This window comes from Motacilla alba, chromosome 1A (assembly GCF_015832195.1).
Source record: "Motacilla alba alba isolate MOTALB_02 chromosome 1A, Motacilla_alba_V1.0_pri, whole genome shotgun sequence".
Classification (NCBI taxonomy): domain Eukaryota; kingdom Metazoa; phylum Chordata; class Aves; order Passeriformes; family Motacillidae; genus Motacilla; species Motacilla alba.
In genome coordinates this window covers 69956919-69970479 of record NC_052031.1, presented here as the reverse complement: position 1 = coordinate 69970479, position 13561 = coordinate 69956919, and the positions used below count along the sequence as shown (strand labels likewise).

The 13561-nt window shown below is 35.6% G+C and overlaps 1 protein-coding gene across 1 annotated transcript in view; it reads left to right on the top strand.

The window, feature by feature from the left end:
* The window catches only part of PLCZ1 (phospholipase C zeta 1), a 46573-nt gene that overhangs the window by 11589 nt on the left and 21423 nt on the right, over positions 1–13561 (top strand). The window contains exons 5-8 of the mRNA XM_038154935.1: positions 1418–1562; positions 3397–3552; positions 10844–11068; positions 13150–13306. Of these exons, the coding sequence (XP_038010863.1) occupies positions 1418–1562; positions 3397–3552; positions 10844–11068; positions 13150–13306 (683 nt within the window). The remainder of the gene's footprint in view (positions 1–1417; positions 1563–3396; positions 3553–10843; positions 11069–13149; positions 13307–13561) is intronic.

Sequence of the window (13561 nt, the reverse complement as noted above, 5' to 3'; positions counted from 1 at the left end):
TTATTTTGTGTGCACACTTTTCATTATATTTGCCAAACCATCTGTTCATAGTCTGGAAACAATTTATTTTTTTCACTTAGACCTCAGAAAGTCAACCTTGCAGCAAATGAAATCTATAGTATGGTGTACAGTACATGATTAAATCAGTTTTTAATCTCAACACACCGTGCAAAAATAAATAACTCCCTGAAAGAAAGGTAAAATTCCTGGGCAAGCTCTAATCTGTTCAATATAGAGGATGTGTGTTGGAGTCTGTCTGTGTCAAGGACAATTGTGGTCAGTGCATGTGGGCAGTTTAGAAACAACAAAAACAACAAAACGTGGGCATTCAGGTAGCCAGCAGGGGAGGAACCTCTGCAGTGTGTGACTCCAGGAGGATGAGGACCAGGATGGCAGGGAAGATGGAAAGGGATTGTGTAATAAAGGCAACACTGAGGGCAGGATATATTAAGAATTAGGAAGAGCTGTGTCCAGAATTCCTATTATTTGTACTGCTTTAGTGAGGAGAATGCATTTGGAACCATCATCTATCTGAACTCTTTTTTTTTTTCTTTTGGTTGCTCTCTTAATGTTCTGTAGTGACTTGCAACCATCAGAAGCAATGCTGAATTTCCAACAGTATTTAAAATTCCATTATGTTAATGCTGCATTGCTGAAAGTAATTGCAAAGAGGGTATAGTCCCCTCTCTTTTCCTCTTTATCTACTATTTGTGTGAGGAAAATTCTAAAATCAGCTAGAGGCATGTTTGACATATGTGTGAAAAGCAGCGTGTAAAAGACAGATTGGTAATTGAGTAAAGAAGTTTATAAGGAATGTTTCAGTTAGTTTCAAGTCAAATATTAGGAACCTAAGAATTTAAGGGATGCCACGAACATATTAAAATTAAACTAGGAAAGTCAAGGTGCCTGAGAAACTTTAGCACTCCCTCTTAGGAATATGGGCTGGGGAGAATAACTGATTTATGTAAAGACCAAGTGCAACCTGATACTCTAAGTGCAATGGATTTTTAAATACAGGCATTCTCAGAATTGCAAGCAAGTTTGGAAGAGTAATACAAAAGACCATCTAAAATATTTTTTCTTTTATTTTAAGTGGAAATTTGCCTTTATTCCAAAATTCCTTTATTGAAATCTATGACCCTTGTTTTTAGTCTTTTAAAGAAGATCATTCAGATGATCCCATATTCTTTAATGCTCTAACAAAGTTTATTACATAACACACCTAAAATAAACAACAGGAAGTATGTCTGTCTCCTATATGTACAATTCTGTGGGATTTCTTTTTTATTTATGATGAAAATGGGGTGGTTTTTCTGTAACTGATCATTGTGCTTGCAATCAGAAAAACAGCAACTTGTATAAAAAAGTGTGCTCTCTTTCTTTTGGCCGTAAAATGATTTCTCTTGTTCTTCTGAAGGGCTCTCTTAAAAGGATGTCGTTGCCTGGAGATTGACTGCTGGGATGGCAACAACAATGAACCTATTGTGTATCATGGTCGCACTTTAACAAGCAGAATCCCATTTCGTTCTGTAGTTCACGTGATTGACAAGTATGCATTTAAGGTATGTATAGATATATGTATGCAGAAATAAGCTGGTTAGAATGGTGGCTTTAACTAAGTCAGGGACGTGGCTCTTAGAGATTCTCCAGGGTAAAAAAAAAAATGAAACGGAGCCTGGGGTAATTGGCATTGTTAAAATTCATTACAGAGCAATTGTGCTATTTGTTCTTAATGTACTCTAAAAACTTTTTAAAGGAATCATAATCATTTTTCCTGATAATGAATATACACCAAACTTAGTGCAAAGAATTCAGGTGATCTTAGCTTCTTAGGTATAATTCTCACCTGAGATTATTTAAACAAAGATTGAATATAAACTGAAGAGCTAGTTCAGAATTGGTCTGACGTTTTCCTGCTCCTTTATATCTTTTAACAGTTTTTGTGTCACTTATTCTTCTGCTGCTATCAGTTCGTCTTATATCCTACATGTGAATTTATGAAATAGACAAAAATATTAGATAATGGAAGAGTTTGAGACTTTGTTTTCCATTTCCTCTCTTTTTATTTTGAATGTTGACCCTGATAAATGTTAGCAGCTACTGGTTTTTTTGGTCAGGTGACTCATCAGGGCAATGTTACCTTCTGCCTATCTCTGGAAAAACACTGAAATCTGGAGAGTTTTTGGCACTGTCTCAGACTTTTGTATAGGCTTTTGGCAAAACTCCTGCTCAAAGGAAATGCTGAACGACTATTAAAATAAATCTCAGAATCAGGCCAGCATTATGTGTGTGAATTTTTACATCCATGATCATAAATTTATGTGGATTTTTATACATATATGTTATCAGCCTTCTCAGTGTTAATCAAAGCTGTATTTTTTCTCTTCTCTTTTCTATATACAATTTAATTAGTCTCTGATTTTAAAAGTGAAATTAAAACCATGATTTTATTCCACTGTTTTTTCAAAACTCATTGGCTATAACTCTCCTATTCTTGCTAACACACAACATCTTGTGCTTAACTCTAATGCAAACTTCATTTCTCAAGCCCAAGTGCCAATGAGATGATAAAATCACAATAAGTAATGGTTGGTACCAGCTGTCCATGCAGGCTGAGCTTTGCTTAACAGTCAATAGCAAATGCTCATGGGACAAATGTAAAGACAGGAAAAAATAAAATGGTGTTTTGCTTATTGAAAATTTAGGTCCTAAGATTTCAAAGATTTCATTCAAACTTTTTTGGTTTTGGTAGCCACCAGTATTACTGGCAACTTATGAGATTTATTTATATGTTTAAATGGATGTGTTTCTTTTGAGTTATTCTCTAATTTTTACTCAATTTCCCCTTTTCACCTTTTACCTTTAGTTTTTACTCAGTTACTCTTGCTTGAGTACTGTGATGAGTAAAGTGTAGACTGTCCCAAGAAAGTTTGTGATATTATGAAAAATAAAAAATATATATAGCTTCTTCATATAAAGGCAATAATTTCTGAACAAGCTTTGGGAAGACTATCAGCTTGAAAAGTAATCCAAAAAATCTATCTTGAACTAAAGCAGAAGACATTTCATCCTGCTTAATGTTGTCAATTTTAATTTTAGAATCTAATTTACCTTTTAAAACCAAAACAAAACAGTTCTTTTTACACCTCTGCCTGTGTCTAGCTCTGCATTAACTTTCTGAAGGTGCAATTTTTTCTTCTGCAATTGTGCTTTCTCTTTTCCACAAATGTGAGCTTTTTTATTGTCTTCCTAAGCTGAAAAACTGATCTACATTCTGAATGCTTTGAAAATGAAGGTAAATACAGATTGCCAAGGGGACTCTTGTAAGATATTTTGGAAAAGCTATTATTCTTATTTTTATTTATTAATAATAAAATCCCAAAATTTTGTTTCCAGGCATCTGACTATCCACTTGTGCTGTCTTTGGAGAACCACTGCAGCCCTAAACAGCAAGAAGTGATGGCAAGCTGCTTGAAAATCATTCTAGGTGACAAACTTCTTTCTGCACCACTTGGTGGTGAGGTAGAGATGGCACATCTGCCTTCTCCTGAGGTAATAAGTTTTCATTTTGCTCTGTAAAAGAGAGGGAAAAATTGTGGGGTTCTCCATTATTTTGTTTTTAATCCTCTGGAACGGAATTTATGGATCACATCTGGTGTCAGAAATAGACTTCAGTTAGTAGCAAAAAATTTTAAAGAGCACAAAAATCTCCATGGAAAGATGTCACGTGTTGGTGTATCTGTTATCTGCTGATTTATTTCTTGTTGCTTGAATTGAAGGAAATTCCTGATATTTAAACATGTTATTAAAATGGAAACCTGAACCAGCATTTTTTTGTCAGTAACAGTGATGATGAAGCTTTTTCTTGGTGTTCTGCTACTGCAAAGCCATTCCCTTTCTCAGTGTGTTACTCCCCAGTAACACAGTGTTCCTCAGCTGGTGGCCTGAGACCCCTGGGATATGAATTCGGAAAAGGCAATTAGATGGGTGTTGAAAATTTTATTGCAAGCTAAAAATAATAAATTTCCATTGTTCCAGTGTTTGCACATAATTTGCTTTCAAGGAGAATATTTTTTTTTAAATCTCTTGCAGCACAAATACATGCACACATACAAAATACTTATTTAGGCTTGTCACTGTTGCTAGTGATAGCTATATTTTACACTTTTTTTTTTACAGTAGCTAAAAAGAATGCAAATGAAAATGTGGGGAGGAAGCACTCTCATAAGGAAATACAACACACAAAAGGTTGTAATTTTCAAAGGATTTGTCAAGGAAAAATATTTTTGAAGCAATCTGTCCAGAAGATGTGTTAAAAAGTATTACCATATTCTTATATTTTCATAACAATGTTATAAATTTATTTAATATTCACATTTCTCAGCCTTTTAAAAATCATATTTTATTATATTTTTTTTTACATCACCATGTCTAATATAATTTTGAAGCCTTAAAAACTGTTCAATTAGGTAAAAATATAAACTATATCAAACAGGAGGGTTTGTTATAAAGCTTCCAAAAGCATGGCTAGATTAGTTTAGGAGATGTCCAAGGGTCATACATCCTCTGAAGCAAGCACAAAATCAGTGAATATGGAATCACTGAATGACTTAAAAATATTACTTTCTATCCTATATGTTCCTTACCATATGGTTACTGTGATATAGGGAATTCATACTTTATATTTCTATAGCTTAGAGTTTTCATGAGTGAGCTCTGTAGAGTTTTGCCTGAAAATGGATTGCTAGGTCTATAAATATGGAAATGCTGTCAGGTGAGATTAATTCTCCTGAACTTTTAGCATATTAAAGTATTGTGAGACATATTTCCCATCTGGGAAATAGTGTAAGGATTACCTAAATAACACCACTGTCCTCAGCTGGTTGCAAAAGATTGAATTTCATAAATTATTATCTTGAGAATGAACATAAATTAGGGTCATCTCCATTTCTCCTGGATGTTCTGATCAAGCATGTGAGAAAAATCAGTAGGAATTTTACCTAGCAATGGAAATATGTAGCTAGGACAGAATTTGTGAATTCAGTAGTAAGCTTGACTTTTGGCTGGCATCTTTTTGAAGAACAGCTTTTGGTCTATGTTCAAAAGGAGTTTAGTGACATCATATCTTCAAAGCTTGGGACCTTGTGAAAAAGCATTTTCAAGGCCTGGGTAAATTTATTATGATTTTAGAAAGCCAAATTCTGAATTTAGTCTTCAGACTGCTTTGCTTAAGCCGTGCAAAGGAGATGTTAGAGAATCATAAATGATGAATTTAAAATGCTCTTTGTGGGAAGGATTCTCAGTTAGTGTGAAAAAAAAAAAAGCTGTCTCCTTTACAATTTACTGCTTCACTTTTTTCAAGATGGAGCATGAGCAAGAATAGGGAAAAAGCCACCTCAGTGTTCTTCAACATGAGAATTAAATGGTTCTCTTGTGTGTACATGAAGTGGGAAACCACACAGTTTCTCACAACACTTCAGAGAAACATTTCCCAATTACAGGTTCCTTTTAGGTTTTGGAGGCTTCCATGGAAATTATTTTCTCTTCTCCTATAGGGTCAATCTTCTGCTTCCTTCTTTAAGTATATCTTGAACTCTACCTTTGTCCACTGAGATAACTGTGTGTGTGGAAGGAGGCTAAAATGAGGAACAAACCCACTCTTAGGTGGTTCCTTGGACCACCTTGCAATGAAGTCTCCTACCATTGTAATTCTAAGTGAAAATCACATGAAGGACCAGAAAATAAAAATGGAGGATCACTGAATACTTTTTCTCTCTGCTTTTCCCAACACTTGCTTCATCTGAAAAACAAACCCCAGAAAATTTCAGGAATGAAGGTTTTTTAATTCTTTGCCCTCAGTAATATATTCACATTTCCAGCGGACTATATTGATATTGTTAATTCTCTGCAATTCCTGTATTCTGTAATGTCTCAACACACAATTCTTCCTCTACATATGGAGGAAAAAGAAGACTTTTGCTCTTTTTTTCACACATACCTTATCCCATGAGAAACTGAGGCTGCCCTTAAGCTTCACCTGTCTATTCTACCCCTTTCCAGAGCAGATGTTTTGCCACCCAAAGCCACAGACCTGATAAAATTCTCTGCCCCCAGTCTTGGCCATCATGGTGCTTCTGAAGAGACTTCATGGACTTCCTCTAATATTCACTGGAATATCAGGTCCTTTGAGTCAGTTCCTGCACTAAATTAGATGTGACATCACTGACTGGTGCCAGACATCCCTGCTGGTTGCACCAGCACTCCTGGTGATGTGCTGATAGAAAGTGAAGGAATGAAGTGTCTTACGCAGCAATTCATAGATGAACTTAGAAAATATCAAAAATTTGTGTTAAAATATATGTTGGAAGAGATAAGGTTTTACTTACCCTGCTGAGTCCTTCCTCTCTAAGAAATTTGTCAGCAATTGAAAGAAACATGTAGGCATCCAATGTAACACAGAAAAGAACGGAAACACATTGCTTTGATGAAGGTTTCTCCTCAATTATTTTGCATTGTGGTGCATTGAACTGCCTTACACTGCTGACAGGATAGATATATCAGATAGCTAGGGAACTTTTATTATTTGCAGGTTTCCTGTCACAAAGTTGGAACTGATGTGTGATTAACTGAATGTGAAGTGGCAGCTACTGTGATTTTACAAGTTGTCTTTAATGTTTACCACACAGCTGCAAGATCAATTACTGTGCTGTGGTGGTTCACAAGCATTTCTGGCCAGGATTGCCAAGGCTTCCCTATGGTTGTTAAACCTGTGGTGTCCACATAAAAGGAATCTATTTAATGATCTCCTTGAGAAAGATCAATAGAAGGTCTCCAACACAACTTTATGGGCTATGGACATTTTAAATTCTGCTATTATGGGGAAAACCAGCTAATCCCATAAACCAGGACTCATTCTTCCCATTTTTCTTCATCTTTATCTACTCTGTATACAAAGGAGCTTTCTCTACACAGTGAGTGTTTTCACAGAGAAATTCAAGATCAAGCTTGCTTTAGCATATCTAATTCTCTTGCTTCAGTTATGAGTGGAATACCTATTTATTTTGGCGATCACAAATAGGCAAATGTCTTGACCAAATCTTTGCATCAGAAATATCTTTGCTTCTTAGCAAATCAAAACATTTGTAAGCACTCTTTTGCCTTTCAATCAGTCTGTGGTATCTTCCTTACAAAAATAAGAAGAAAGATATGAGAATGTGGTATGTCTTGGTGATGACCTCAAAAATAAAAAAAAAAAAAATCAGTATTGTTGCTCATAAAATTTCTGGAATCTCTAGGCTGTACTGAGCACTTACAGAAGACTCATCTAATTCCTTCACTGTTTTTAGGGATTGCACTTTTCTTGAGGGAACACGGTTTTCCCAGAAATGTGGTAAACATTTGACAGCCATTATCTGTTGTTAATAGCTTCCCTGAAGTGTAAAGCAACTTCAGGAGGCAACTAAAAGCAAGACATTGCCATATTTTATATCATCACCCAGTAGGTCTTGGGTCGATGGTTTATTTGGTGTATAAAAATCAGGTTGTTTGTTCGGCGAGATATCTTCTTGGAACACTGAGCTTTGGTAAGGAATCTGTGCCATGGGAAGGAATCCTGTGCCATGAGGACTCTGAGCACACTGTTTTAATATCCTGGCCAACCTGCAACCATCTTTCTCCACAATCATCCTTTGGATTTCTTTCCAATCCATCCAGAGATTTAGCTGCCTTTGTAGAATATCATCTCAGCTGCAGCCCAGCTGTTTAGCCTTGGACTTGACTTGCCTGAAGTTTACTACAGAGCACAACTCAGAAGTGGAATTTTCAGGGTAGGGCGCTTCTCATTGGATAAATGTTGTTATGAGGTAGCTAAAATGCTGCTCCTGATATAATTAATATCAGTTTGCCCAGAGCTCAGACATTGCTGGTAGTATTGATTTAGAGTATCTTGATAATTGTGATTTGTAAGGCTGCCACAAAGACATCCATTCACACTTCACTAAGTGCGATTCTCTTGAATTGTTAAAGATAGCTGGTGTTGGGTTTTTTTTACAGTTGTACTTAACAAATCTTGTCATTGTCTCAAAACCTCTCCCTGTGTTAGACTTCACAGGAGGTGTTGCATCTTCACCCTATATCAGTATTTAAGGCAGCAACACAACTCTTGAAATAGAACATTATGTAAAACTCAGAAGAGATTTTTAACCTTGTTATTTAGCAAGATTTTCAGGATTTGATATTCCTCTAACTAAGCACCTACAGCTAGTCAGGAGGGGAGAAGGGAGAACAACAAGCTAAATTTAAACAGGAGAAGCTATTCTTTTTTAAATACTTCTATCTCAAATCCAGGGTTTGTTCCTTACATTTCTAGGGACTGAACTTTTGCATTACATAACCACAGTGATCAATAGGTGGATTTGCTTGATCCAAAGTGCTTATGATTTTTGTCTTGGAAACTTGGCATTGCTTCAGCTAATTTGTGTTGTACATCACTTCAACCAGAATGTACCAAAAAAAAAAAGTTTTGTTCATTTAATTATGTAAATATTTGTTCCAGTTGATTGTACTTTGAGGCTTTTGCTTGTGCCAGCCTTGAAGTCCCACTATGCTCTAGGGAAGACCTATTATGTTTCACATGCTTAAATTTTTTAGTATGCTTACAGTTTATGTAGAAGTAAACAGCAAATGTATTTTCAACATATTTTGCCTTTCATAATAAAACTAGAAAGGAGAAGTTTTAGTGAATGCTCAGAGTTTCAGCTCGTTAAAAGGCTTCTCAGCTTTCTTGGAAGACTCGGACACATAGAGAAAAAGGTGTCACATGCTTAGCAGTGCTGATAACCAATTAAAGAACTCAGTTTTCACAGTCACTGATTTTGTAACCATACCTTTGTTGTAAGTTTTTTTGAAGATGTTTGAAGTTCAGACAAAATCCTTGGTATGTCATTTTTTCACTCTATGTTTCACTTTCAATGATTTGGGGTAACTATTATTGCAATTTGGGGTAACTATTATTGCAATTTGCTTCTGGCCAGAAAATAGCAAATTTTCATATTGCTGGAGTATTTTTTATAACTCTTTCTAAAAAGAGCTGTGATTTTAAAATGTTATCATTGTAGAAAAAAACCCAAAAAACCCTCAAAAAACTCCTCCTACCTCAGGGTGTTTACGTTTTTGCTAACAGCTTGTAAACAACTGAGAGAGACTGACTTGAAACATCATGACCCACTTTTATATAATTACACACACTCATTCTATGGTCTTTTTTATTTAAAGAAGTTTTCATATAGGAGTCAGTAATGTGACCATAAAAAGTTTTTTGTCCCCTGGTGTACCAGGTCTTTTTATTTTTTTTCATTTGTAGTATTAAATCTTCCTGTGAATAACAAAATACAAGATCAAAAGTGGATAGAATTGCTTTTAAATATCAGGAAATGTGAACATACAAAGGAAAATTCAGAACTCTTAAAAAATATGGGTAGCATTAATTATATTAAAACTCTTCGGAAAATATCACAGGAAAAAAGAAAGAGTGCACCACTAAGAAATGAAGGAAATGTTAAAGGGCTTCCTCATTCTGAGTCACCAGTGCAGAGAGACTGATCAAACCTTCCAGCAGCATGGCATTGATAGATATTGGGCATTGGATGTCTCACTCCACTGGCACCCTGGCAAACCACCAGCACGAGATCTGAAGTGTTAAGGGGATTATGGACAATGGAGCTTGCAATGGAAATGAATGGAATGTCTGTCCTTGCCTATGGCTCTGGTTTCCATGATAAAACTTTGGGTTTATTTCCCTTATTTCCCTTGTTTCCATCATCCACACGTTTCATATTTACTTAATGGATACTTTAAACTACAGCATTTCAGTTACCTTTCATTTATTGTGAAATTATTTCCCTGTTCCTGCCACACTCCCAGAAGTGTAATCTCCCTTTTCACTACAGCATAGGAAGTTTAAGGAATATTTTTGAGGATCACTTTGTTCAAGAGCCATAGTAAGACCTGTTACTCACTGGCAGCTCCTGTGTCCAGATGTAGAGTCGAGTGTCTGCTACATAATAGCAGCTTTATTATTAATATAATTTTGTAAATCAAAGTGAAATACATACTCATAAGATTCTGTTGCATAGAGAAAGCCATGTTATTAGAATCAATATAATTCAGAGATGCTTTCCCCCCTTTACATTATATATTATGGAGGCTGATACATGTCCATTCATAAATAGAGAAACTGCTTAGGCAAAATCACCAAACTGTTTGTTTTTCTTACCTGACCAGGTAAGATCAGCATAAGGATCTACTGTGAAAGAACACAAGTTATAAACAAAACTTTTAATTTGGTACACAAGACAGATAGGGAAAAAACAATCAAATAACTAATTTCCTGCAGCCTCAATGATAGATCAAAACATTCCAAATTAACATCAAACATGTCTTTAAGTGTGTATAGTGTATAAATAAATAAATAAATAAATAAATAAATAAATAAATATATATATAAGGACATTTAGGCATAGTAAAAATATATATCTTTTACATCTTGCCTGGCTATCATCTCTGCTTCTCACTTAATTTCCTACTGTTATCTTTTCATAGTTTCAGATCTGTGTACCTGTGGTGGAGAGCCTTTTTTCCTGTCATGGGGTTAGACAGTCACATTCTGTTGTGTAATTTGATGCCCAGATTCTGTTTGGTTTATTTGGCTTTGGCTTCTGCTTCACTCATATCTATTTTGCTTCTTTATACTTGATAAACAACTTCGAAGATGAATTAAATAATACCAAGAGATGAAAAAAACCTACCTAATTCTAGTTACTACTGTTAAACCTCTTTTCTACAGGCATTAAAAAACAAAGTTCTGGTAAAAAATAAAAAAGTTGGAACACTTGAGCAAAGCATGCTCAGGATGGAGGAGGACTATACTGGTGAGGCAGTGGAAGTGTCTGACTCGGAGACTGACTCTGAGGACGAGGACATGGAGGATATGCCACCTTCTCGATCCAGGAGTTCTGCCAAAAGAAAAGCAGATCATAGGTCTTCACCCTCACCTCAAAAAAAACCCAAGGTAGCTTTTGCTTCAATTGAATATAGAGAACACATAGATTTTTTTTTTTTTTAAAGAAGGACTATATTATCTTAAAATAGAGACTAAATTTAAAAGGGAAGCTTTGAAATTACTAAGATCAGTGCATTTGGAAATTACATGTTTTAGCTGCAGGTTTCAGAGTTTTTCTATTCTTATAAGAAAAGTGAGACTGGAGCACATTTTAGTATCCAATTAAAAAGCAAGCCCTCCCTGTGCGCCCGTCTTGAACTTCAACCCCATTTTCCTCTTTCTGTGCTTGTCCCAGGTGCTCAGTACCACAGCAGATTTAAGATGAAGTTACCCAAGTGTTTTGTTGGTGCCATGGCACTCTGGAGCTATGTACAGAGAACATTTATAGCAGTTTCTAGTGACAACAGGCAGATTTAACTATTTCTTCCCCAAGTATACCAGTCTATTTTTAAGACAGATAGATTCTCCTATTTTCTCCTTTCTATGATTTTTTGCATTAAATTAGGTGCACATTCTTGGTTGTGCTGAAACATTTTTGAGCACCTGAAGACATATTTTAACATTTATCATGCAGAGACTTAACATTAAGCACTATTTCTGAAAGAAGTGTAAAAATTTGGTGTAATCTCCTTTTCAAAAGTCAAATTGAACTTATTTTTTTAACCAGGTATAATTCTCTACCATGGAAAATCTGTTGTTTCATCAGGGTTCAACTTTTTTAAGATGTCAGGCAGCACCTGAAGTATCCAGTCACTCTTGCACATCATGCTCTGATTACCTGAATGAGGCTAAACTGGCAAGGCTCCTCAAAAACCAGTGTTCTTGCTGAGAAACTGTCTCTCTTTTTCTGGTATAATTTGATGGTGAAAGTTTTTGCTTCTTTCTCATTCCATCTGACATGGAGAGACAGCAAGGAAAAATTCTGAGGAAGGATGGAGTGTTCTTTGAACGGGAAATGCCAACTTTCTAGGCAAAAGGTTCCAAGTTTATTGGTAGGAGCATGTTACAGACGAGAATGTATTCCACATACTCAAACAGCAGCAACAAAAAGTATCTGCTGATGTTTCACAGGCAGAAGAGAATGTGGTTTCCAGGGTCCTACTCTGTTGGAGTATTTGCCTTGATATCCCACTTTTGAGAGGGTGGGAGTGCATTTGAATCTGCAGAAGATGCCCCAGTGATGCTGCTGGCTTTGCCTGCCTCCAGAGAGTTGCATTTTTCAGGATTTCCATGGCAGTAGACTCCTATGGCTCCTCGTGGGACACAGCCCCAGAATAATTAATGCTCTTGAACTTTGCATAGCTTAAAAGCTATGAGGAGGCAATCTCTATTATTTTGTCAGATGAGAATTTGCCTTCAAAAGCTTTAATGGAATGTAAACATGATTAGCATCAGCAGCTCTCTGCTGGCTACTGCCCCCAATTAGCTCACAAGTTGTGCTATGGAAGATGAAGTGGTCATGTAGTGCTTCATTGTAAGAGAGAAGATCCTGGTAAAATTTCAGTCATTTTTGCTTGTTTTGGTAATGAAGCAAGACTAAATTTAGATTTTGGTGAGAGAGCTTTAGACCTTAATCAGGAAGAAAAGAGTTTTTCTGACTTCACAGCAATGCTTAGAGGAATATGCCTTTGACTAATTTGCTTGGCACAGTGTAATATTTTCCTGTTATTTTACACCTTATAGATGAGTTTATGCTGTTGGTCTTTTCTAGTACTTCATATATTTGCAAATAGAAAGCTGGAGGTATATTTTTAAGGAGTAATGTTAAAAGCCATGAAAAATGATGTTATTGCAAACCAGTCTCAGTAGCAGGAAAACTGTAAAGATATGCAGAAGAACATTCTGCTAGGAAGCATCTCTCCACTCACCCTATGATTATTATGATGAACATGCACAAAATAACCTCAATTTTCTCTCATGGATCAAATCTCACTATTAAAGGTCATATTTATTAAATTCATTAACTGTGACATATTTTCTCATGCTTTATGCATCCAAAAAGATTCTTTATGTGAATTATTAATATTAATAATAATGAAATATGCATTATTGTGACTTTTTTATTCCATTATACATCTGATGATTATTAGGTGAGGAGGAGAAAGATTGCCCTTGCATTGTCAGACCTTGTGGTTTATACCAAATCTCAGAAGTTTGTGAGCTTTGAGTATTCCCAGCAGCATCAGCAGTGCTACGAAAATAATTCCATCAAAGAGTCTCACGCACGAAGACTTGCAAAAGTTTCAGGTAATTTCTGTCCAGTTAATCAGTTAAAAGTTACATTGTTGCTATGGTTCACTGCTTAAGCATTGGAAGGGTTAAAATTTTATGAAACAACTGCTGTCTGATTTTATTTGGTTCTTTGTATAATACTGTTTTAGAAATGTCCTTTGCATTGCATTTTTTTAAATTTCTGTTGGTTTTGTGGGGAAAATTGAAATTCAAATTTGTTTTAATTCAGTGTATTTTTATAAGAACAAATATTAACAGTCTACAAAATGT